The following is a 27381-nucleotide window of genomic DNA, read 5'->3' on the forward strand; positions in this document are numbered from 1 at the left end:
AAACTCACAGCCCAATCCTGAGACACCCAGGGCGCGTGACTGCAGTGGCACTGAAAGTGGCTGCCACTGCATCCTGCACGCCCTCGCATCCCCTTCTCCCGGGTAAGCGCAGTAACCCTGCAATGGAGCTACTCGATTCACTGCCCACCCAAAGGTGGGCACTGAATCAAGAGCCCTCCAGGGAGGCTTTAGATCCAGTGGAGCATAGCTCCACCAATCCCACTTCCCTTCTTCCCCACTCCCTTCCCCAGCATGCCTCCCCCCTGCCCTCTCCCCGCCTCCCCGACACGCCTCCTCCCCACACTCTGCCCGCCTCCCCCTCCCCAGAACGCCTCCTTCCTGCCTCCCCCCACTTACCTCTCTGCTGTTCGGTGGTCCGCGTGACTGTCAAGCAGCAGTGGCCGAATGCCCACCGAGCAGTAGCCCAGCGCTGGCCAGCGCAGGGCTACCACCTGCGCTTGCCCAGTGGTGTGATCTGCAAACATGTCTAATGGCAGTGAGCCGGTGTGCCAAGCCCAGGATTGGGCTCTCAGTCTCCCCCTCTAACATTGAAATCTTATTTTTCAGTTCACATTACTACCTCATGCAGCATACAGCTATCACAATTTCTTCTCTCTTTTCTTTTGCAGAGCAAGCTTGTTACATTCCTACTAACATAAAAATCTTGACATACAAAAACTTTTAAAATCATAAAACCAAAGGAAAAAAGACAAACCTATCCTGGCCACCCTACTTCCAGGTAGTCTAAGAGCTCCCTTGCCCTCCTGGGGCCTTTTCCTCTGAGTTGTCTTTCATTCCACCTCACGGGTGCACAACCTGCCTTAATGAGCAGCAGGCTGGCCACCTTCCTCATGAATAGGCAAGAAAGGTGTTTTGGCTCCGTGTTAATGGATTGACTTAGGTGAAAGGCTTCTTTCCTCTCTCTCATCCCAGTGAGAGTAGTGCAGCTGTGCTGATAAGGTGGTTGTTAGTTTGGCCAAGTTAGGGAGAAGGGGAAAGGGAGTTGGAAGCCCTTGCTCATCTTGGGAAAAGGCACCTTGCCTAAGAAAGTGTTACTTGGTTGTGCCGATGCACATGTTAACTGAGAAGCACTGCGGATGCTCAGCGGGTGAGTCATCCTCGCCATACCCCCCCCATCTCTGTTCAGTGTCTTGTTTATTGACAGTACGCTGCATCCACTAAAGGTGACTGTTCTTGTTGGCACTGCCAAGTCCTACTCCTGCAGCACTGTAATGGTTTCAGCCCACTGCGTCATGCCATGCCTCAGGTCATAATATTGTGCCGACTGTTGTGTTCAGTTATTATGCCCAATCCTAAACATTTATTTGACAACTCAGTTTGGGAGCTATTAAGGAGACTTAAAGAGGGCAATTCTATTACCTCTTGGCTGAAAATCATAACACAACTAGGAGTAATATAATAGCTGCTTCTTTCTATTGTAGTTTCAGCTCACATGGTTGTTGACAGAAATAACAGAAGCAGAATACCAAGCCAAAGCACAATATCCAGAAGAAAAAGAAAATCTCAAATAATAATTAAAAGCTGCACAGACAGTGAACTACATAACTATAGCAACTGTCATTCAAGCTGATGGGGAAATGGACAACAAATCAAGTTCCAAATTGTTTCTTCATAGTCAGTAAAACATATAGTTCACTGACAATCTTAATGGCTAATCAGTTCTCATCTTCAGTGATGGAGCTAGCAGGGAGCAGGGGCTATCTGCCCAGGATGACACTCTTGGGGGTGTGACACCACTAGCGATGAAAACCGATGTTCTTAGGAATAATGCCATCATTTTATATATGACTCAATGTGTAATTTACAGCAGAATGCAGTGAAACAAGCTGGAGTGAAATATCTCCATTTTATCAAAAGTTAAGGCCAGAAAACAAAAATACGACTGTCATGTAACAAATGCAGACTTCCTTAACTCAAAAAGGTCCAATGAGACTGATTATTCAAAAAGCCACGGAGATGTTATTATGACACATCATGAAACCAATAAGCTGTTGGTAAGGTGACACCCGTGGGGGGGGCACCACTAATAATCAAAATTGTGAAAATTGTGGTTTTTAGGAATAATACCATACGTTATACACCATTTGATGTGTAATTTACAGCAGAGTGGTCACTGACTTAGATGACTTTTAAAGTGGATTCTAAACATTCAAGGTCATGGTGACCAGATTGCATATAAGAGGACAAGGCATCCAATGTAGGACATCCAAAAAAATGTAGGACATGACAAAGTAAAAGCTGAAAACACTCATCTACTAATTTATTAATTACAAGAAGGCTATGCATTGCCTGCAGGGGTCCACTCACAGGGAAAAAGGACACTTAAGTTCTTTTCTAGGACTTGAGGCTAAAAAAGAGGGCATCCTGGACAAAGAGGACATCTGGTCACCCTGTTCATGATGGAATATAGTCTATCAGTGGTTATTAACCATGATGGCTACATTGAACCTCCAGATACAGGGGCAGTATGTCACTGAGTCAGGGATGGATCCAATGTTTGTGTTGGGGAGGGGGCATGAGCATTCTCTTAACTCCAGAGCCCAGGTCAACTAGCGGGTAGACAGAGGCCCCTGGTTTAGCCTCTGTGGCCAAGGTTTGCTGGGCAGGTAGACCTGGTCTTTTAATTAAGCCATATTATTATTTATGGGGAATATATCTGCATGACTGTTTGCTATGTACTATCCATTTTACATTTCTATATGTTCAGTTAAAATAGTTATCAGTTTCCTAAATCCCCCTAAATATATTTTTTCAGGATTCTGATTAACAAGAAAGAAAGAAAGAAAGAAAGAAAGAAAGAAAGAAAGAAAGAAAGAAAGGAAGGAAGGAAGGAAGGAAGGAAGGAAGGAAGGAAGGAAGGAAGGAAGGGGGGAACCCACCATCATCTACTGCATTAATTCTGAGAGGAAAAGTAAAATAAATTCATTTGGTCTAACTGAAATGTTTGCGTAAATAATAAAATAATATATTAACAGCATTTAGTGTATTCACTCCAGTGAACTTAGACATCTACGATGTCATTTTCTTGTAAAGTTTACATAGACATAACCAATATATTATTATGCATAAAAATAAGCCAGCTTCTGTATTTTGAACTTGTCAAACTTGAAAGATGCATACTCAAATATATTAATTAATAAATTATACTTCTACTAGGCCAAGATATTCTAAGACACCAAAGCTTAATCAGCCAGTCAAACTTTATGCTATATCCATTCTAGTGAAGCATGAAATCTGGTTCAGCTAAAATCCTATATTTCCAATCCAGTAACTTTTATAGCAGTCCAATTAAGCGGTCTGTATTCAAGACAGCAGGAATGTTTTAAAATCTAAAAATGGTAAATGGGGTCTTTTAAACCTTAAACTGAATGCATACTAGTCTGGAGACTGTTAATGAAGAAAACAAGTCATGTTAGCATTAAAACAAATGTTAAACTGACAAGCTTGAAATTACCTGATGGTGGGCAGATCAGGGCCTATTGCCGTATTACATCACCTCCGTGACTTCTCTCAGGCACCAGATCAAGAATGGGCCTTGAGCTCACACTGACCCACATGTGATTTTACCCACTCTTTTCTTGCTCTTGTTACCTCCAGGAAGTGCAATCTCCTAAGATTAGGAGAGAACCTATATTCAAATAAACAGAGGATGTTCATCTTTGGATTTGATGTTTATCTTCCCTTGCAGAGTGGCCAAGGAAGACCACATATAAGCATTCCCCAAGGCTCACGTCCAATGTCTGTGTCCTCAGGTACAAACCCAGAGGAGGGGATTACTATGTCAGAAGATTCTGTTTGTGCTGCCTTGTCCTTGGAAATTTTCCAGAGCTATTTCTGAACAATTAGCAATAGATTCAAATTCTTTTTTTAAAGAATTGGGGGGCACTCACAGAGCCATCCTCAAAGTAAGGGAATGTTTATTCCCTTACCTTGGAGCTGCATTGCCCTGATGTTGGTGCTGGAAAGTGCGTTAGGATTGCACCTGAAATTTATTAATTTTTTTAAAAAATCCTTTTAAAATAATTGCAGCCTGTACCATATAGTCAATTTTAGGATAAGGGTGAATATAGATTTCAATGGTTGGGGGGGGGGGGAGGAGGAGAAAAATTACAGAACAGAGCAGAAAATATTGACAGACTTGTAGGCCCCCATCATAATTAGGGGTTGAGGGTGTGGAGGCTCTGTAGTTCTTAGTCAGCCCTCGACCAAGACAAGAGAAGCACTGGCCCAACCATCACAGCTACTGCCACCTCCTGTGCACTAAGGATGCTGACTAGGCTCCTCTCAACTTGGCTTGCAAAAGTAGGCACCAGACCATGTTGAAAAATCCTCTCATAGTTGCACAGGGTTCTAGGGTACAAATTAACCATGTCTGAGGAGCCAGGCCTGAACTGAGGAGAATTTGCCTGGACTGCTTCCCAAGTGAATTCAGAGCACAAATCATGAAGTAACCTCACAATTTGTGTTGTCTTAACCCTGAGACCTTCCTGAGCCCAAGTGGGATGTTGAAAAAGAAGGTAATTACCAGTCACATGGTCCAATCCTATCCAGACCTTCTGCTGACAGAACTAGCATTCTGTTGATGAAAGGCCTGGGCCACTGGCACTGCAGCAAGAGTGTAGGGAACGGGAAAATCAACATGAATGGCTGGTGATCACATGTGCATGCCACTAGAGTGACCAACCACTGCTGCTGTAGGTGAGTTGCTGACAGGGTTGGGCCTTTTGTGGAGAGCGGGAGGTTTGGGCAGGGATTGTGGTTGCTCATGGGCATGTCACAGTAGGACAGGGAGTGGATATCAGCATCAGCTGCGACACCAATATCAAATGCCTCTTTCCAGGCATCGACACACCTTCTTTGGTCCACACACATTTATGCCAGCCAAAGGGCTGGCACAGATCCAAGTAGGTTCATTGGAGACCATGGTATGGCACTGTAGGTAAATAAAAAATGCTTTTACTTACCTCTCTATCACAGCACAGTTTCCTGCTGACTCAAAGTATGCAACAGAGGCCATGCTGGCACCGCAGCACACTATCAGCCAGCCAAGGATAGGACTGGGCTATTCTGTCATTCTGAAAATGACAGATGGAAAGGATTATAATTGTTGACAGGCTGGCTGGCTTTCTTGCTTTTTTATATGAAAATCCATGGGGTTTGTTTTAGATTTTTAATTATTTGTAAATTGTTTTAATTATTGATTTTAATTTTTAATTTTGTATTTGTTGGAGCTAATTGTTGTAGGCCGCCTTGTGTGCCCATAGGGCAAAAAGGCGGGATATAAATTAATAAAATAATAATAATTATTATTATAATTATTATTATAGAGGGCCTCTTTCTCCCTCTGCTAAGCCCAATCATTTTTATTGTCACATGGTGGCAGAAGTTGAAATTCCAGGCTGTAGGGTGGGGCAGATGGAAAGTAAGGAGAATGTGCCAAGCCCATCAGTTCATTTCTGTCATGCTTGTTGAGCAAAGAGGGAAAGTCAACAGTGTATTTTTACATATATTTCCCCCCACTCTCTGCAAGTCAGGTGAAAGTGACTTTTATGAGTGTACAATTAACAACTTCTGCAATTCAGGCTTCATTTCTCAAAGTTAAGAATGCGAATTATATCAGGCAGTCTCAGAACACATCCTAGGCAGAGTGAGATTCTTTAAAAAAAAAAAAAGGTATCCTGCTATGCGACAAAGATATGTAGAAAGGCAGTTCTTCCTAGAAATGTCTATTAAGCTCTCCAGCGTGTTGAAGAAGCATAATAAGATTTGAAAATCTTAAATATTTCCGACCTGACTCCAGGCTATGGTTTTCACGCTTTGTCCCTACTGCACTAAACAAGTTACAAGACATGGTAACTTTATGACAAGTATATACTGTATATAGATTAGATGTAAGTTTAGCCATTTTTATTCCATATAAAATCAGGGACCTGAGTCAACAGATGGGTATTATCAAATGGCTGCAGAATTTAAATCATTGCAGGGCAAATCTGAAAATAAAAAAATGCAAGATCTCCCACACACATGCAACAAGATTTGCAGGCCATTGTTTAAGGTATGCTATATGTCCCGAAGGCAAGAAAATATTGTTTGGGGTAAGCCATAAGTCTGTTTTTCTCCAAGTACAACACTTCAATAAAAGAACTACAGAATATCTTTTTTTCTAAAAAATAACACCCTTCATCCAGTATCACAAATGTTTTCAGAAAGAAGCTGGCATTAGCTAAGGAAAAAAGAAAGGTCTGGAAGCCATATCTCATATGAAGAGATTCAATAGCCGGAGAGACAAAATGTTTTCCAGATAAATGAGGCAGCATGAGAGGAAGGGCAATTTCTAGCTATACAGAGTTATGACATGTTAGAGGGAGAAAAAACATGCTGAATGAAGAGATGGTGGAAGTAAGAGGTTGATATTGTATGTTTTGAGGTCAAAGGATGGAGCAAAGCAGTGGAGATGCAAAAAGGTAGAAAAGCAATTTGGAAGTGGTTTTGAAGAAGGAAGAAAGCTAGAAAAAAATGATGGAAAACGGGCTGATACAATCTTCCATTTTCCAGGGCAATGATGGGGTACGGCTATGCGATTATGGTGACTACAGCATAGAATCTGTAGCAGGAGAGATAAATAGAAATCCAAGAAAATGAGGAAAGAACAGGATTTCAGTGGATAGACAACAAAGAGTAAAAGCAGTGTCACTGCTGACATTGGCAACTATTAGACAATAATGGGAATTAAGAAAAGTGATGAAAAGGATAGCAAAAGCATTGTATGGGATTAAATCACATAACTCTTAAATTTAACCACAAGGTGACCTTTTGCAGGCACTTCATTGTGAAAACTGGCATAGATGTGGCTTGTGTGAATGCTCAAAATATGCATTATATGCTACCCTTGTTGGGTGAGTCTGCAAAGAACTCACAAAATTAGGTCTTCACGATGTGGTAATGACACACATCAGGGAACCATAGGAATCCTTTGACTAACTGAAGAAATTGACATATTTAGTAAGACTTTGTAGGGAGAACAATAAAGATAAGGGAGACAAGAACAGAGAAAAGAAGTAATTTGAGCCAGGTGAGAAGTTGTCTCTAGTTCAGCTTTGGTTTACTCTTAAGGTTGAGAGTGGCAACAGCAACCAGTCATTGGCAAATGCTCTGAGCTTTCTTAAGAACTCTGCAAGAGCTGCTGTATACCAGAGGTTCTCAAACAGGGGTATTGCGACATCTCAACCAGGGAAGCCCTGTTGCTACCCCCTTAAGGGAAGGGCAATGATTCTCCCGGAACCACACCACCACCACGGAAGAAAGGGCTATTTTTGTACTTACTGGGGGCAGTGCCAACCCTCTGGAGGGTGCAAGGAGCCTGCAGCGTGGCCTTTTTAGATTTAAAGTTGGCCTTTGACTCCATAGATAGAGATAGACTTTGGGATAAACTTGGGAAGATGGGAGTGGACAAAAGGCTATTAATATTAATTCATGCCCTTCATTCAAACACTTCTTGCCATCTCCGAGGGGTGGTCTCTCAGCCCCAATTCCATTCAGCAAGGGGATCAAACGGGGTGCGTTCTTGCACCCACTTTGTTCAATCTCTTTATCAACGATTTGGCTCCCTTTTTAGCTAACTTTGATACGCATTCTCCCAAATTAGTTTGAGTGGAAATTGCTTTACTTTTGTAAGCAGATGATATGGCCTTGATATTTCATACTAAAATAGGATTACGGAGATTGGTTAACACCTGCATAAAATATTTTACCAACAACTCTCTGCAGTTAAACTATGAAAAGTCCAAGATTGTGGTGTTTGGACACTCTTGGAAACTGCAGTCTTGGTAAATCAGCGGTAAATCAATACAACAAGTCAAGGAATTCCAGTATCTTGGTCTCCAGTTCCACTACCGGCACTTCTGGTCTTCCCATCGTCTCACAGTAATTAACTCATCCAAATTAGTTGGCCAGGCTATAACCCACTTTTTCTTCTCTTGGGGTAACTCATTTATTCCAGCTGCTCTCCAAGCTTTTAATGCTAAAGTTACACCTCAAATTCTGTATGGCATTCCTGTATGGATGCCAGCATTAAATGATTTGATTGAAAAGATCCATTCAAATTTTCTATACAAAATCTTAGGTGTTCCTCATTGCATTCCCTTTGTGGCACTCTGCCTGGAGACAGGCCAATATAGGCTGGAGTTTCTAGCATGGTCCAGTTTCTTAAAATACTGGGCCAAAGTGTGCTTCAGGGCTGATCAATACCCATTGTTAAAAGGGATACTGACTGACCCACTGTTATCTCCCTGCTTAGCTCTTTTCTATAAGAAAATCAGACAAATGGCCCTCGAGGCAGACCTACAAGGAGCTGCTACACCTGAGGTTTCTATTAGGCTCCTGATAACAAGATTAACTGATATAGAAAGGCAAGAGATTTTGGGTGCAGTACAAAAAAAATGTGCACCCCTGAATTTCCACCTTAATAATACATTTGGCCAACAACCAAAGTATCTGACCTTCTTGGAGTGCCCCTTCGCAAGGAGGGCTTTTACATTACCTCGCTGCAACATGTTGCCTTCTAAAGACCTACTTGGCAGGTTTAGAAATGCTCCGAAGGAAGAACGAGTCTGTAACTGCGGCCTTAGAGAGGTAGACTCTCTTTTACACATTGTTTTGCACTGTGTTAGCAATCAAGTGCCCAGAGACCAGTACCTTCTCCCATTGTTAAGAACTAAAAAATGTCTTCCTGAGAATGTTTGCCTACAATTTTTGTTGGCGGGGGATTCTGAACTTGTGACCCTTCCAGTTGCGAAATTTTTACACCTGAGTAACTAGAAGCGGGCTATTCTGTTGGTCCTAAGCAACCTGGAGTTACCTCGCAAGTAAATTGCTGTGTTTTAACCTTTATCTTTATTTCTCTTTTTTAACATATTTATATATTTCGAGATATTATCTGTTAATTTTTATGCCTAATAAAGGTTTGATTGATTGATTGACTGATTGATTGGAAAGACCAGGCAAGGTTGATCTGTATGTGACTTGGTAACACACAGAGCAAGATACTCAATTGTTTCTATCCATTACTTTTTTGGTAGGTGACATTTTCCTAGCTTATCAACACAGCCTTTTAGGAGAGAAATTGGATCTATGAAACAGATCAATTAGATGACCTATAAGGAAGAGGTTGGAAGAATGCACTTCTAGCTTCTGCAGGCCTTTTGCTTCCAGAGAAGTAAAGAAACTGTAATGCTGATCAAGCACACATACCAGTTTCATTTTGTACAAAATAATCAAGAATGCTTGGGTTGCAGATTTTAAAATTGCTCATTAAATTATTTAAATTAAACAAGAAAATAAGCCTAGCAAAAACTGTATTTGTTTGCAAAGCAAGTTAAAAAAAATCCTGCCACATTATTGGCAAGGGAAAACAGAAAACTAGCTTGTTAGTATAAACTTCAATTACCTGAAGTGCTGGATCTTATTGTGCTTTCAGTAAATCACCCAGCATTCTCTGCACCCGCTTATGGAAGAACAACAGCCTTGAAGCTTAGGCTCGAGTTTTAACATTAAAACACAACTTGATCTTTGTCTAAATTCAATTTCTTCCCATTTATTTATATTATTAACAGGAAACTATTAACTGGAAGAGTAAGCTGATTTAATCCTACAGATTTTAGATAATATCCTTTACTCTCACTGGGACTTCCACCCTACATATTATTTATTTATTTACTTACAGTATTTTGATCCAGCTTTTCTCCCCAAAGGGAAACAAAGCAATATAAGTGCATATTAAATACATACACAGTAATGTACCCTACATGAAAGGCTTAGCAGGATGAATTGATATGAATGATATGAATTGACTGTATGAGTTGATAAGGAGGTTAAAGAATACAGTATACATATTGAAAATGATGAAGAATATAAACACAATCAAGTTCTGAGGCAGTGGGAGTCTGCTGCTGCCACTGCTCCCCGCCACCACCTGGAAAACCAGAGTGCATAGGGATGCTTCCTGGCAGTGTTCCTACTTAGCTGTGCAGCTAAGCAACTGTGTAGCTTGGAGCTCAGTGTTCATGGCAGTCGGGTGTTCCTGGAAGTAAGATTTCATTGCTGAGCATCTAGAGGCACGGCCAGGGAAGGGGTCTGTGCATTGCCGAGGTCCTCTTAGAGAGAATGCTGCTTACTCAGCAATTCTAGGAGCTTAGTGACTGCAGTGGACCATCTTCTTCCCAATGTGCTATTTTACAGTCCTACTCCCTGGCCTACTTGAGGTGGGCCACCTGAATTTGTTAAACAGCATCAAAGAAAGAGAGAGGATGGTCCACTGTGACTGGCTTTTCCCACTATCTCCTGGGTAGCCTCCTCACTAGGCCTTGGGACCTTGGTTGGCTTTCTAGGAAGCAATGGCAGCAGTGAAGGAAGCAGTGGCAGCTGTCCTTTTCCTCCCCAGTGCCATTTTACAAATCCTACTCCTGCTGCTGCCCACCATTGCCTAGTAAGCCAGCCAGAGGCCAAGGGGCCAATAGGGAGACTGTCCAAGAAGAAGTGAGAGGAAAGCAGTGCACACAAGCCCTCCTTCAAGCTGACACCCATCACCATAGTGGTGTTGTGACAGCCTACCCTTCCACTGATTGGTTCTCAGGCACTGGGGGAGGGGGAATGAAAGCAGGCATGCACACACATTTTCTAAAGTATAGGAGGAGCACACCATGGTGGGGTGGCAGCAGGACAGAGCACAGTAATAACGAAGATACACGATGCTGCTGCTACTACAAGCTGGAGAAAAACTGTCCTCCACTCTTACATAACCTCCAACATTAGAGATATTCTTGTAATACCCCTAATTCTTTTCTGAGAATGATTACAGAGTGAACACTTCTGTACCCACTCCCAGTATTACGCACTGGTGAAAACACATCTCCATCCATTGAATGACAATACCCTGAAATACCTGTTCCACAGAGGGATGTGTTAATAAACTGTGACCATAACTTCATTTGTCAAATGTTCAAAGTATCTTGATTTCGAGAAACAACCATAGTAGCTACATATATGCAGGTCCATAGGTAGTGTACCAGCTGGAGAAAAGCAACTGAGGGAAAGGGGAATGCCTTCACATCCTGCTTGGGGGATTCCCGAAAGCATCTGGTTAGGAGACAGGATGCTGGACAAGCTAGGCTTTTGGATAGACCTAGCAGAGCTTGCTTAATGAACTTGGTTTTCTAGACTGATATATTTCATTGTAACATTCCATTTCTAATGATAACAAGTTTACTAGTATTTCAGTTCTACTAACCCACATGTACCATAAGATATTCACAAACTAAGTACATTTGGCACAGTAAGATGGTAACCGAAAAGAGAATTCTGAGTGCATACAGTGTCAATAAGAGAGTAGCACTGACTTTATATTAGATCCAAAATGTCCTTGTATCAGATACAAAGTCAATTGGAAAGGGGTTAAAGTGGTAGCTATTGCAACTGTGCAATCATTATAATCAGAGATATGTTTCTCCAAAAATTCATAGAACCTATTGGGAAGCAATACTATGGACATTTCATGTTTCCCCAAGACATAGTCAAAGGTCATGATGCTGTACTTAATATACAGGGTGACCCAAAAGTAGGTGGACAGTAAATGATAACATTTATTCCACCTACTGTCCACCTACTTTTGGGTCACCCTGTATATATGCATACTTTCCACTGATGTCAACCAAAACAAACACAAAATAGGTAACAGATTGCAACTGTGGTCAAAGCAAACATAACTAGGACAATTCAATGATCCTCTTACCTTGAAAACAACATTAAAGGAAGGGGAACTGTTTGAGAGAATTGTTTGGCAGAGGATTCCAATAAATCACACCATAACTGAACTTGTAAGGTCAAATAAAGAGGAAAAGGAAAGCACAATGGAAATAGCCTACTGTGATTGTAGCCTTTCGAATAAAGTTATCACAGTGACACTACAGGGCTAAAGAGACCTGTGATAATTTAGAACAAATGTAATCTTTATTATGTTGTTTTATAAGTTCAAAAGAGACTTGCAAGTTAATGCCATAATACAAAGCTTTTTCTTTGTGCTGAACTCTATGCAGCAAATGCATCACTGGTCAATCAATATGCTGCAGCATATTACTTTAATAGACAGTGCTATGCACTTTTGTTGCAGATTTCAGACCTCTAGTGGAAAACGTTGAATGGTACCCTGTCTATGTTAGTAGAGAACATATCATAGCAGGGCGTACTAAAACAATTACCAGAATATGCTTATGGAAGAAAAGGGGAGGGGGAGGAAACTAATAAAAAGTCTAAAAATATAATTAAAATATTTCAGCTTCCACATCTATTAGCTTCTAAATAAAACATGTCATAGAAAATGGCAGCAATTAACTTTTGATGTTTACTTCTAAACTTTAATTAAATAAGCAGTAAGTAAACAATCCAAGCCTGCACACCCACCACCTACCCTTGTCCCTTCCCACCCAAACTGAACATAACAATATTGCTCTCCAGATAAATCACATAAACTTCAAGATGTCAATGAAGTTTTGTACGCCACACAGGGAACTTGAGTCTTCAGTCTGAATAGCTGGGAGTGTCCTTTAATTTCTCTAATAGGGATATCTGCAAAGATAGGGGCACGGGCAGTTGCACTCCTTGGCCACAGATCTGCCATAGCCTTCTAACAAGAGCCTTTTGAAATATATATTAAAGTCTTGCTATATCAGAATGAATGTAAACTCAATGGAAGCTGCAATCCTAAACTCACTTGCTGGAGAGTAAAACCTATTAAGCATAATGGGACTTGCTTCTGAATAAACATGCACTGGACTATACTGCATGTCAAGTGCTTTGCATTTGGATTGACTGAACCTGGTATACAGCGTGAATACCCTAGATCGGTGCCTGAGGGGCTTTTCCAAGCGTTTCTTTCATAGTGCAATCAACACTCAATGCTAAGTTTCTTTCTCCAAGGCAGCACTTTTATTGTGAGAAATTCACACTTCCTCAGGACTCAAAATGGAACAAAATATTTTGTTGATTAAAAAAAACAAAACTATTTCCCTCCTTCTCCCAAACACATCAGTTGTGACTGCGCAAGTGTCACAGATACCTGCTTGTGTTTCCCACAGATACCTGCTTGTGGGATTGAATCATCAATCCCAAGCTAAGCTCACACTACGGGGTACATTGTGACCTTTTAAAATGTTGTACTTATTATTTTGAGTCTTTGGAGATCATTTATTTGCTGTACTCGGCCAACATTTGCAGCACTGAAGATGAAATGTGGGGACATGATCCATGCTAGTGCAGGCACAGCACCATCATGTGGAGGGATTGCCATAGAACTCAACAGAGCCTTGTCTTTTTTCTGTCCGCCCCCTTGGTGTTCACAAAGAGGTATACAACAAAGCCATAACTGGGACCAAGAGGTCTGTGTGCATGACTCATATCCCCATCCAGTTCTATTCTCATGCTCCATGCTCAAGTAATTTGCACCAAAAGGATGGTTAGATGAAGATATCATATATGGAAGGCACGTACATTGCTGTTAAACACGGATTATAAAATTTTTGTTTCAATTTTAGCTACAAGACTAAAAAAAATATGCTTGGGTTTTTCTAATCATGAGGAAAAGGTACTGGGTTCTGTTATTTCCAGGTAGAACCTTAAGAGAAAACTGCAGTAGCAACTGGAAACAATAAAAGCTAAATTGCAATTTAGGAGAATTTCAGAGCTGTCACTTTGGCCCTAAAAAAAGATTAGATTAACGATCATAAGCAAAATATTGTAAATAAAAGTACAGAAATACACGAATGTGAGTGAATAAAAAGCCAGCCCCTAGTTAGATTAGTCATTATCACCCTCAACTTGCAATTTTCTTTTTATTTTTAGGTGACTCTTCTAGAATCTATTTCATGCATTATTACACTATTCCAATACAGTGTTACATTGTTTTGCATATTATAATTTCTCTTTCAGAGTGCTGCCTTTACAATAAAAATGTCGGAATGTAGCCATTAGTCACAAACGACAACATACGCTGTAGACAGTACTCTCAAAACTTCACAAATACAACCAGAATAATGCAATGCAAAGCTCATTCTAAAGAGCAATCTCAGTTAATTAAGATCGATGTGATCTGTTAACTAGGGGGCACTGTGTACTCAGAGGACTAAAGACATGTTTAATACATGCCTCTTAAACTCCTTCAGCTCTTATCTACCAAGAAAGGGCTGCCAGGTGAGCAGATTGTCATTCCAGCCTAAGCTAATAGATTCTCCAGTGGCTTTTGTTACTGCTCATGTCATGCTATTGAAAGGATGGGCCTCAAAAATGGTACAACATATGTAGCTGCAACTTGTCAGCTCGAGGTAATCACACTCTTCTTGGTTTCAGGAGCAGATGCAGTTGAGACAAGCAATATAAATATGCAAATGGCAACAGTCCCACATCAGCACCACAGTTCCTACCTCTAATGGCCCTCGCAGAAAGTCTGTTTGCTCAGCTCCCAGTTCCAGGGCTACGTCCACAGAAGCGAAAGGACGGCTGGCCATCTGCTGTCGTTCCCGCATAAGTTGCTGATGGAGGGAACAAGAAATACATTTAAAATACAATAGTTAATCGTAGATTTTCACCTAACAATTGATCCTGTGTGCAGTCACCAAATAGCGTATTCCAAAGGAGGTTCATGGGCAAAATTTTGGTACCTTATGTGAAGTAATGTGATCTTCAATTCTGAGAAAATAATAATAAAACTAGAAGAGTTTCTGGGGTGCTTTTTTGTTTTTTGTTTTTACTGCCAACTCGGTATATGGCAAGAAAACTATGGGAAGTGAATGAGCATGCAATGATTTTACATGGGCTGGTCTGGGTCCTATATATATGGGATGGATAGAGCGGATAGCAGCAAGTTTCTTTCCCTCTTGCACAATATTATTATTATTATTTTATTAACATTATCTACTGCTTTTCAACAAAAAAGTTTACAAAGTGGTTCACAGAGAAAAATCAAATAACTAATTGTTCCCTGTCCCAAAAGGGCTCACAATCTATAAACATGCAAAAGAACACCAGTGGATAGCCACTAGAAAAGACACTGCTGGGGTGAGGCGGGCCAGTTACTCTTCCCCTGCTAAAAAGAGGAGCACCCACTTGAAGAAAGTGCCTCTTACCCAGTTAGCAGGGGTAGCTAACTATAGCAGGGGTAGCAGGGGTAGCAATACCACAACCAGGGTACATCCACTAAAATTGACTGGTGGGGGGAGGGGTGAGAGCATACAAAAGGAAACATTTCTTTACCCAGTGCACTATTAATCTGTGGAACACCTTGCCACAGGATGTGGTGATTGCATCTGGCCTATATGCCTTTCAACAGATGTATTGGATTGGACGGATTTATGGTTACAGGTTACAAGCCAGGATGATTACATGCAACCTTGGGGTTTTAGAGGTAGTCTGAATGCCAAATGCACAGGAGTGGCAAAAGCATACAGGTATCATGTTGTCTTGAGTGCTCCCAGAGGCATACCAGATGGGCCCTTGGCCTGATCCAACAAGGCTCTTCTTATGTCCTACTGGCTAACAATGTAAACAATCCCTCCTCCCACTAGCTCTCCACAATGCTGATGAGATTTCATGGCAAATCAAACTGGTTTGCAGCAAGTACTGATAGCTTGAATATAGCTCATACTCAATCTTGCTCAGGGAGCAATGCTTTCTTTTTCGTGCCTTCCAACTACTTTAACCCAGACTCTATTTTTTCCTATCTCAGTTTTGCAATCATACTAAACCTGCATCATTGGTAACTGCCTGCACTGCCAACACAAGGAATCAAATTTACTCAACACAGAACCCAATCCTATGCATGTTTAAGCAGAAGTAGGTCCCATTAGAGTCAATGGGGCTTACTCCCAGGAAAGTGTGGATAGGATTGGGCTGTTAATCACTCCTGGATAGATTTAAAAAAGAAATTTATTATTACTACTAATTATTTATATACCAATTTTCAACAAAAAGTAGTTCAACAGTAATCTCTACACTGTGCATAGGATTTTCATCTAAAAACAGGAACTGTCATGCTGTGTTATTGCCAAAGATGTATGTTATCAAAGGGTGGAACAGGAATGGTACTTTTTCCCCTCTTCACTCCAGGCAAGTCACAAACCCACACAAGTAAACAAACCCTAAGACATTTCTCTAAAACCCAGAACACATGAAGAAATGGTGTCAAAAGATTTTTGAAGTCTGATCTCATTGATAAAGGAGCAAACTGAATGAACCTGTGCCAAGAACAAGTCTTCTCAGCCTTCAAATTCCCTACGCATTTGTACTGAAGCCAGATGGAGTTATTAGTGGCAGTGTCTGCAGTTTATATGCAGTCTCTTCTCTGATTACTTAAACATGAAGAATAATGTCTGAGCGTTAGAGAGCTGGTGCCAATGTAACTGAGGAACCTGAAGACCTCTCCTATGCTCGTTACTTAAAAAGCATACAATAGCCACAGCAATGTACCAGGATCAACACTCCCAAGTTAAGATATATATTTTTCCTTAGTCTCTAACAATAATTCTCATTAACCCACAATGAATAAAAATTATGAGCAACACCAGATACTACAAATCTGGTTTCTCTGGAGCTGTGCAACTAATATTAAATATTGAACTCAAATTAGGCCTCCAGTTAAGTGTGGTCCTTTGCTTATTACAATGAATGGGTTATCATGGCATCTAGAATGAATACAATGTCAGTGGATAGCAGGGGAAGAGCCAGGAGCCTTCAACTCTTTGCACAACTGCCCTGTATGGTGAAATGTCAGGTTTGCAGGTCGGATCATCTCCCAGTAGAGGTTCCTAGATCTGGAGTGACTCCACATATTTAAACTATAATTACATTTCTATCATCTATAGAAAGTCTATAAAGACTTTGTATTAGAATGGACAAAGAATTAGGTTAGGGGACTCAGATTAGCTCAACAGTTTAAGCTAAAGCTATTTTGGATATGGGCAGTCCAATTCTATCCCCGGCAGTGGCACTGGGTTTAGCAAAATGGCAATCGCTGCATCCAGCAGCACTGCTGGGCTGCCGAAGGTCTCCTTGGGGGAAGAGGACATTCGTTCCCTTCCCTTAGGGAAATCCCCAAGCCCTACAATTGAGCTCCTCAAGTCTGCATCGGCTATTTCGCAGGCACAAACTTGAGAACTTCCATGTTGGGTTTTGTAGCCAGACATGGAGGATAGGGTACAGTGGAGCATGACTCTGCCGATCCCACTCCCTCCTATCCCGGTTTCTCCATGCCCTACCCTCCCCTTCCTCAGAATGCCTTCCCCCAAGCCCCCAGGCCCTCACCTCTGCCCAGAGCTCTTACCAGGCTCCAGAAAGCGTCCATCTAGTAGTGGGCTGGTGCTAGCACTCACTCCTCTCTGGGTGTCACAAATGTGCCTTTTAGCACATTTGCAACACCTATCACTGGCACTGGAGCTCAGTGCCAACACTAGAGGCCCATAGGATTGGGCCCTTAGAGAGGAGGAGTCCTGTGAGTGTATTACAGGACTAGACCAGCATTTCCCAAACTGTGGGTCACTATTGTGCCACAAAGTATTACTGCGAGTCTCTGGGTCACCCCAGGCCTGTGACCCACTCTACTGGCTTCCACAGGCCCCAGAATGCCCTGCAGAAGCAACTGGAAGTGATTTTCAGTTTCTACCCGCAACTTCTAGCTTGCTTCTGCCAGGATTCTGGGGCCCACAGAGACCACTGGAGTGGGTTGCAGGCCTGGGGCAACCCAGAAGCGGACTCCTGTATTGGAATCGCAGAAGATCTGGCTAGGAGGTAGATGTGGTATCAGCAGTGGCCCCTTTAAGAATAAAGCCTGGGCATCCAGCAAAGTGTGCTGCACAGCTGCAGCCACTTGAAGGCAATAGGGCCCTCAGGGATATAAGGAGCACCTGAGGAAGGAAGGGTTGGTGGGGTGTAGAAGGAGTGCAGGTAGGAGAGGAGACTGACTGACTTGGCTTATTGACTTTGGAATCTGACCTCGGACTGTGACTTGGCTTATTGACTTTGACTTGGATACTCTGACTGATTTGACTGACTTACCTGGAATCTGACCTCAGACTGTGACTTGGCTTATTGACTTTGCCCTGGATACTCTGACTGACTTTGTGATTAAGGGACTGACTAAAGGAATACTCGAACAGGCTGAGGAGAGCTGGAGAGCTGAGGTGTGCTGCTATACTGGGAAGGACTGCTGCCTTAGCAACTGGGTCCCTGCAGTTTAAACAGGCAAGCTACCCTGGTGGTGGAGTCTAGCACTGCTGCTGTAGAGAACTGGGGCCATTGTTGGGGAACGAAAGGGGAGCTAATTAGCTTAAAGTGGGCATAAGTTCCCTAAGTGAGGCTTGGAGTGGGAATCTGGCAGAACAACTCCAGAGGCTACCAGTAATGTTTTGCAGTATGACAAAGAGCATTGTGTCTTGACTCACTGTGGAGGATGAGGTGGATCGCAGAGTTTAAAAGTTCGGGAACTGCTGGACTACACAAAATTTATACAATACCAAGCTTGAAGTCATTATATCTGGTGGATCAGACATAGTCTACAGGGCTTCATACGTACCCCATATGATGTAAATCCTGAGGTACTTTCCTTGTTTTGTAGATTCACACATATAGTTCTTTTGTTTCCAATGTGCATTCATTAATTTAACATACACAATATAAACATTCTGAAGACAAGTCTAGAACTATAGAGAGAACATGATAAAAAAATACATTACCACGATTTTCAGATAAATTCTCAAGTTTTTTCTCTCTTGTTTGTATATACGGTATACAATGCTGATCGTGCATGGGTAAGCCCTGTGATCGGGGTTGTTTGGCCCGTACCAAGGACACAAGATTCCCCCCCTGCTATGGGGGATTGATAAGAAGCTGGAGCTAGGTGGGGCCTGAGGGGTCTTAAGGCACCCCCAGTTTCCTCTTTGCATGTGAATGTGCCAACTTACTGACACCCACCCATCTCTGGAGCAGTCTGAGTTTTTTACTGGTCACCTATTGGGACCAAGTAGGAATTTTTCTGTCCACCAAGGTTGGTCATTAGTGGGCAGTTTTTTTGCCTACCCTAGACTCTTGGGGGTCGGGGAGACTTTTCTCTCTAGCTCAACTAACCTTTGGTCACTTTATGTTTAAAGGTAGTATGTGTTAGAAGGCATGAGCATGGCCATTGGTGTGCACTTTGGGGGCAGCAAAGGCAGGGCTAAACCCACTTCTGGTCCTGAGGGGCTCAGTGGCATAAGGGCCTGGACAGGTGTCTCTGGTTGGGACTGTAGGGGGCTGCCTCAAAGGCTCAGCAGACAAAGAGGCCCTGCGCAGTCTGGCTGCCTCAACCTCTCACAGGGTTGACAGGGATAAACTGATCAGCCTGAACAGAGGCAAGGCTTTGGGTCAGGTGTACGCCTGGCCCAGGAGCCAGATTCGTTTCTGATGCTTCTCGATGATCCAGCCTGTGCACTACAGGTGCTTTGCTGCCATGTGAGCTGCAGGTCTCACCATCTCTTCCTCTACATTTCTGTAACTTTGTTAATAAAGTGGCCCATTCTCCCATATCTGTTGACTTGAGCGTTCATTGGACAGTGCACAAACGACACTAACCACTCTCAGAATACTCAGGGCTCAATCCTATCCAACTTTCCAGCACTGGGGCAGCCTCAATGCAGCCCCGAGGTAAGAGAACAAACATTTCCATACCTTGAGGAAGCTTCCATGACTGCCCCCCCCACACACACACAGCAGGATGCTATGCACACCCCACTGGTACAGCTACCTCAGTGCTGGAAATTTGGATACGATATGGCCCTCAGTCAGGTAACACAGTACAATTTTCTGTTTTATCTCTGCTTGCCAAAATTTATTTGGGATACTTGAAATTTAAGAAAGTAAGTTCTGAATTTACCATAATAAGATAAATTATTGCTATATTACAGTGACCCACTGCATGCTAGAGGCATTCAGTGAAACTTCTTGGCTCACAAGCAGTTGCATGAGCTCATTCAAAATGTTTTTGAAATCAGATCACTCAGACTAAGTGATTACTGGACATATTTTACATTGATTCCCAAACTATGACTATGGATAGGCAAACTCACAATGATTCAAACTAATTTTAAACAATTTCCTGAGAAATAGACATCATCCTTCAGAAGCATTAGCTCAAAAAACCTGAATGTGGATATTCATGCATTTATGAATGACCTGAATGTGGATACACATGCATTTGTGCAGCTGGATTTGACAACACATACCACAGCATTCCTGGTGGCTTCAGTGAGTGTACTTTAGAATAAGCAGTTTGAGTTTGAAGACCACAGTTTTTACTCAAGGGTGGCTCATCCAGGGGGCTAGGTGATGCAGGTTACATCAGCAGCAGATTGCAGGGGGCAAGGGGGCAGTGCATTCAGGGTGCCTTCAAGTTTGCTTGCATCCCTCCAGACCATAGTGGCCAATAATCTGCTTCGTGTCTGCCACTGCTGCCTCAGTGCACACACACAAAAAACCTCTTAACCTTTCTCTTTGCAAGGTTTTTCAAACATAGAATTGCAGGACTTCCAGTCTGATTTACAGGGGCGGAACTAAAGAAGGAGCTCCTTTAATCATGTAGTTTCTTTAAATCTGTTGGGGCTATGCGACGTGCAGAGCCCGCAGAGATTGTAGTGCAGCGAAATGCTGGCACCCGAAATGACCCAAGATAGCAGTGAGATGGAATGAAAACACGAGCCAGGCAGATGTCCACCACCAAGTTGTATTTATAAACAATACAAGTAGCCAGTCTCACCAGTAGCGTAACAGCAAGCCCAGTTCTTTCGATACTCCAACACAGATTCACGTTCTTCCAAACTCCTTATGACGACCCACAAGGGTAGGCTCTGGTAGCCTCCCTTTTATACCTCCCCTGACCAATCGGATAAGGGATGACCTCATCCCCACTACCTCATCATCCTCCCAGGATGCCCCAGCCCCTTTCCCATTGATTTGCATTGGGGCTGCAAAGTCACTGTGACTCAGCACATTTCTCCAGTCACCATTGGTCAGTCCAGGGTCACATGGTATACTTTCCTTTTGCCTTGCTTTAGTCTTGGGCTTACATCTAGATACAAGCCCCAGGCTTTCAGGCCTTGCCATGCTTTCTCCTGGTTGTGCCTCAATATCCTGACAAAATCACACCAGAAGTCTTGAATTTCTGCGTTTGAAGAAACCATGCCAGGGAAAAGCAAGGAACTTTTTTCCTTTTTGCACAGAGGCAGCAGCAGTGGACATGAGGCAATTCCAGGTGGCATTTTGGGTTGCCCCACCTCTTACTTCCAAAAATTCAAATCAATGCCTTAATATGATATTCTTATTAAGCACCAGAAATTACAGCTTTTTCAATCTTCACCCATTCAATACATGCAGGCAGAAACCACAGACATAGCAAAATGTTGGCAAAATCTATAAACGGACACAATCTTTCTAAAAGAGCCTCCCCCCAAATATGTGCACAGAGAGATCTCTCTGAGTTGATAAGGGACTCTAGATAAGAAGGTCAGAGGAAGAGTTAGACCAACCACTATTTCGTAGACACACATGCATATATTGGTGGATCACATATTATTTGAAAAGGATTTTCATGTCTCTTATCTGTGATTTGCCTTAATTATCCATTCTTGGAACTTGAACAGGAAAAAAACATCAGAAGGTCACCAGTTCGAGGACACTGGCAGCTCCCTGAATGGCTGAGAAGCTGAGAATGGCGAGACCTTGAAGCAGCTGACAAGCCGAGCTGAGTGATTCCACCTGCTCTTGGTGTAAGAAAGAAGCGTCTTGGTTGCCCTCCATGTGAGAGTTGGAGCTGCTTGCCAGCCTGCGTGGGAGAACTGGAGGCCAGAAGTGAGACCAAACCAGGAAGATCCATTCTGAAATAGTTGTTGAAAGAGAGAACCTCTATGATTGTAAAAATCCCCTTGAGGGATTTAGAAACGCCTGCCTATGTAAACCGCCTTGAATAAAGTCAGAGGAGTAATCAGATGACCAGAAAGGCAGTATACAAATACCGAGTTGTTGTTGTTGTTGTTGTTGTAACTTTGTTTTTGAAACTTTCCATTAATACTTTAATAGGTTAGCACACTGACAACACACCTCAAAGACAGACAAGTTCCAAATGATAGATCCCTTAACACTTACGATAATGGTTAGTGACATGTTTTCTTGTACTGACTGCACAAAGAGAAGAGTATGAATCTCCCAAAACAGATGGTTTAATGCTAATGCCTTACATGTTGTGCTTATTCCATTCTCAAACAGTCAAAATCAGCCCCAAGAAGATGAGGCTTGATGACACTCAGAGACAGCCTAGCTAATATTGACTAAACTTGAGAAACTCAAAGTAAGACAGAAACTAGGTAGCTTACGATTGTGAGTGATCACTCCAAATATCAGCATTTTACAGAGGCAAACTTTTGCTGCAAACAGAGGTTTCAGGTGAATAAGTATTTGGCACTAGCTGCAATGCAGATTATATATGGCCACATCATCAGAACTATAGATGGGCAGCCCAATCCTGAGCTGTTCGGGGTGCCCAAGCTCAGCAGCACCAAGAAGGGCTGCTGCTGAATCCAGCGCCTCCTGTGCTACCGCAGAATTTGCCTCAGGAGTAGGGGACGTTCCTCCCCTTCCCCCAAGTAAGATAAGCAGCCCCTCCATGAGCGCCCTGGATCCTGTGGAGTGATCCTCCTCCCGCCCGTCCTCCAACATGCCTCCTGCCAACCCCCTGGCACGCCTCCCTCCGCCCTCTCTCTGCCCCCCATTGGCCTCCCCCCTCCCCAGAACGCCTCCTCCCGCCCCGTCCCTGCCCCTGCTTACCGTTCCGCAGCCCGAACTGCAGTACCTGGGGGACCACACCACACTAGCCCAGCACCAACCGGCACTGGGCTAGCATGGGCGGGAGCCCAGCGGTGAGCCCTGTGAACGTGCGTTACGGCACGTTTGCCACTGTGCTCAGCGGCACAGAGCCATGCCACCAACCACAGGATTGGGCTCTAAATGGCTATTCCTACTTGAACTACATGGAAACAATAGTTGACCTCTCTAAGGACCAAATACTATCCAACTTTCCAGCCCTGGTGTAGTCATACCAATGTGGTATGTCCTGATCCTGTCGTGGGAGGCTAGTTATGGAGGCCTCACAAGGGAACATTTGTTCCTCTGCTTTGGAGCAGCACTGCAGCTGCACCAGTGCTGGAAAGCTGGATAAGATCGGGCCCAAAGGCCGCATTCTTATGCACACACTCCTGGGAGTCAGCTCCACTGAATGCAATGGAACATTTCTGAGAAAACACAAGTTGGATTGCACTGTAAGTGATATTTTCTTTTTTTAATAAGGTGTGAGATTTTTGTGAACTCTGTGTGGCATCTGCTAAGCAACACTGAAAAGATGAAAGTTGAAAAAACCACTTTTCTTTCTACATCGCCTTCCAAAGGGATCATTAGTGTAAACTCTAAGTGATGATGTACATTAAATCTCACACTGCAAGAGGTTTTCCACCCTGCAATTCTGTTCAATCATTCACCAAATTCTATCAAATTAACATTCTCAATCACTCTGTTGTTTTGTAGCTTAGATGTTCCATTACACTTGGCAACTGCTAGTGCATCTGTATAGCGCACTCTACTTATTGTAGCTTTTAGAAACAGAATCTAGATTTTTAAAAAGAATCAAAAACCAAGAAACTCTGCTGACCACACAGACAGTAGAAAAATGCTTGGACCCTTCTGTTTGCATTCAATTTTGAGCGGGGAGAAAGACGGGGAGTTTGAACTGTGAAACAGAGAGGCTTTAGTGGTTTGCCATACACTTTGTATGAAGAAAAAGGCCACCAACTCAGTACTACATTTTGTGGGACAAGTCTTTTCAAAAAGGAAATTCCAACTGTACAGAGTGCCTTAATTAATGAGATTAGAGTAATTAAAAAAAATAAGAATCTGGAAATTTGAGAAAGGACAAAGGAGGGCAATGAAAACTGAATTGATTATTTTATACATCACCTTATATCCACACCAAGAAACTATTTCAAGGGCCCTAGCATATTTAACTAAAGCATACAATGAATGTTGGAACAGGAAGAAAAAGAGACATTGATGTCACAAAACTAGCACAAAGCTTGGATTCAACTAAAATGCAACAAAAGCATGTATTCTGGGAAATACCGGACCAGTGTGATGAAGTATGAGCAACTGGTCAAATTAGGAGAAGTCACATTCACACAACTTCACAGCCACCCCATGTTCATCAAGGCAGATATAATTCCACATGTCACAAAATCAGCTTTGAGAATGCTACAATAGTTTGATGTGTGAAAATAGGGAGAAAGATGTCCATGTTGATATGAACAAATTTCTTATGGAAGTTGTTACTACGTGGAACAGCTCCAGAGGAACCGTGCCGAAAATCATTTGGTCAGTTGCAAACAGATGTCTGCATTCTTCCCATCTCTCTTACATGGCAATTACCAGCCCTGAATCTTTTCCAAAGGGAAAATGAAGAAATGCACTCTCTCTTTGCACACTATCACCCAGGATCTCTGCAGAAGACACTGAGGTAAATATCTTGACTCATATGCATATATGCACAGTTGTGCCTCAGTATACTCTGTGCAAGTGTAAATTGGGATTTCAGACCAAATATCGCATGCAATATAGTACGACTGCTTTTTGGAGGGGAAATAGCCTGCTTGCATTTGTAAAGCAGTGGTTCTCAAACTTTTAGCACCAGAGCCCACTTTTTAGAATACGGAATGTTTCAGGGCCCTTCGGAACTGATGTCATTAACATGGAAGTGATGTCATGGTCAGAAGTGACATCATCAAATGGGAAAATTTTTAACACCCTCCCATATGGCAAAATCAAATAAGTTAAGTAATTAAATAATTAAATTTAGTAGTTAAGTAATTAAAAGTTTACAATGTATAAGCTTAAAAATGTATTTAAAATAAAGAAAACTCCTCCTAACCAGACGCTGGTCTGTTTTTAAAAAATTCCCCAAGCATTCCAAAGGCTGCAATCCTATCCGCACTTACCTGGGAGTAAGCCCCATTGACTGTCATTGTTAAAAGTATACACATAGTAGGCTGTGGAAAGTACAGATCTGTAACAGTTTCCCAAATGCAGTCACATACCAAGGTAGCATCAAGTCTAATATATTAAAAATAAAATACACACTGAAATGAATGGGGACGCACCTGAATTTGGCTAGCAACCCACCTAGAGAGTCCCAACCCACAGTTTGAAAAAACACTGTTGTAGAGAATTATTCAGAGGACTCTTTGGCACAAGGTTAGATCCAGATGGAATAAAAACAAGCAGAATAGTTGTGTGAGGTAGCTCATATATCTGGAGCTTAACTAAACATTATATGCTACCTGAAAAATACAAATTAGCTCTTGTTCGGGTGAATAACTCAGCCCTGTTATTGGCCTCTGCAGACATTTTGTCCAACTACTAACACACTGAATTTTCACAGGAAATCTCAGTAAATCCTAATGTAGTGGTAAGAATACTTAATTACAGATTTTCTGAGTTTTGCAGAACCTATACCCTGTCTCTGCTGGATGGTAATTAACGCATGTTACATCTGTCACAGTACATGCCTGAAATTGTATAATTAAACATTGTCACCAGTGTAAAGATGCTTATAACAGTGTCAGAAAACTACTGTCAAGTTCTTACTACTTCAGAAACTATGATATGTAATTTTCGAACACTTTCCAAAAACTACCAATTTCTGACTCAATGAGTGCCTGATTCAATTACACACCAATTCCACTTCCCACTTTATAGGTGAAAAGGGCTTATTTTAAAACAGCTCATCTTCATTTACTACTACTAGAGATTCAAAGTAACTTCACAAATATTTCAGGTTCTAACCTCTCATCATAGAAAAAAGCAAGTGAAAGTAGCTCTTCTACTAGGTTTTGTTGGGATACCATCGGTTTTTCAGTCTGTCTTCCCTTGGTTGAACATCAACAAATATTTTCAGAGATGGTTATATCATGGGATGCTGTGAAATATGTAGTAGTAGCTTCTGATGGGACTGATTCGTAGAGTGTTGTGATATTTGAGAGAAGGTTTTGTTCAAAAGCAGATAATTCTATGTTTATTTAACCTGTGAACATGGACTTTTAAAAATGTGCAATGCCAATATGCAAAATTATTTCTTGTTAATTGGCTATTGAACAAATGGAGAACAAATGTATCCACATCCTAGATACATTTTTATTTATATTTGTTCTGCAGGAGACAAACCAGGTTATTCTACCAAGCTAACACACCAGTCTATGCATGTCTACCCATAAGTAAGCCCCATTAGGCTCAACAGAACTTATTCCCAGGTCAGTGTGTACAGAATTGCACTTGTAAGAAATATCATTGTATTTGCATATTGTGCTATGTGGAAAGGGTATCACTAAACATGTGAGTGGGGGAGATAGGATATTCTCTACCCCTTGGTAGAGAAGTTTATGCAGAGATCTGTTATCACCCATTTCTTCAAAAATGTCCTCCACATCTTGCCACCATTTCTGATTACTGCATTTACTCTATATTTGCAGTATGAAATGTTTTGCCTATTTATACAATTAAATGTTTGTTTAAGAACTGCTTTAAAAAATGTTACAAACCAGATTTAATAGCACTACTCTGTACTCTGTGCTCCACCAGTGCAAACTGCTGCAAGCATGCCTCAAAGCATGTTGTGACACCGTAGGAGTTTGCACAGGTGGAAAGGCTAAGCAGTGGAAGGAGGGCTGGGGTTTACAGGGTGGGGGTGGGCTGACTGGGCCTGGGAGGGGGGCAGGATTAGTAGCAGCTGTGCACACTTTATTCTATTTCCCTTCCAAGGCATCCACTCAGTCTTGTGCTGATGATTTAGCAGGCTGAGGTCCAACCAGGCAAAACAACTGCTGCTCCCTCTTTCAGATACCTGATCTCATAACTATTGGTGTTACAAATCTCAAAAAATTATCCCAGCAAAGACACTACATAAAATTATTTCCCTTTGGTGCCAGTTTTAAAGCAAGATTAATACTCACCATGTTACTTTGAGAAGTAATATAATGTTTAGAAATAACAAGACTGGATCAACTTGGCAGATTCCTTCTCTATGTCTTTAAAAATATCGTCTGGGCAAGGAAATGGGGGTGAAAGAAGCATTATCTGGTGTGTGTACTACTGTTTGCCACAAGGGAGGCATGAGAAGAGCTTCATGTACTTTGAGTGCTGGCTTTACACAAAATGATATAAAGGTTTATTTAAACAAGGCATAATCCAAAAGGCTGCAGC

At 42.1% G+C, this 27381-nt stretch overlaps 1 protein-coding gene across 2 annotated transcripts in view; it reads right to left on the reverse strand.

Moving 5' to 3' along the window:
* Positions 1-27381, reverse strand: part of ATRNL1 (attractin like 1) — a 702039-nt gene that overhangs the window by 193224 nt on the left and 481434 nt on the right. For both annotated transcript variants that reach the window (XR_010794071.1, XM_066619507.1), the window contains exon 27: positions 14490-14597. Coding sequence is in view for 1 of the 2 variants with exons in the window: in XM_066619507.1 (XP_066475604.1) it covers positions 14490-14597 (108 nt within the window). In the remaining variant the exon portion in view is untranslated. The remainder of the gene's footprint in view (positions 1-14489; positions 14598-27381) is intronic.

The sequence above is a fragment of the Tiliqua scincoides genome, chromosome 3 (genome assembly GCF_035046505.1).
Source record: "Tiliqua scincoides isolate rTilSci1 chromosome 3, rTilSci1.hap2, whole genome shotgun sequence".
Taxonomy (NCBI): Eukaryota; Metazoa; Chordata; class Lepidosauria; order Squamata; family Scincidae; genus Tiliqua; species Tiliqua scincoides.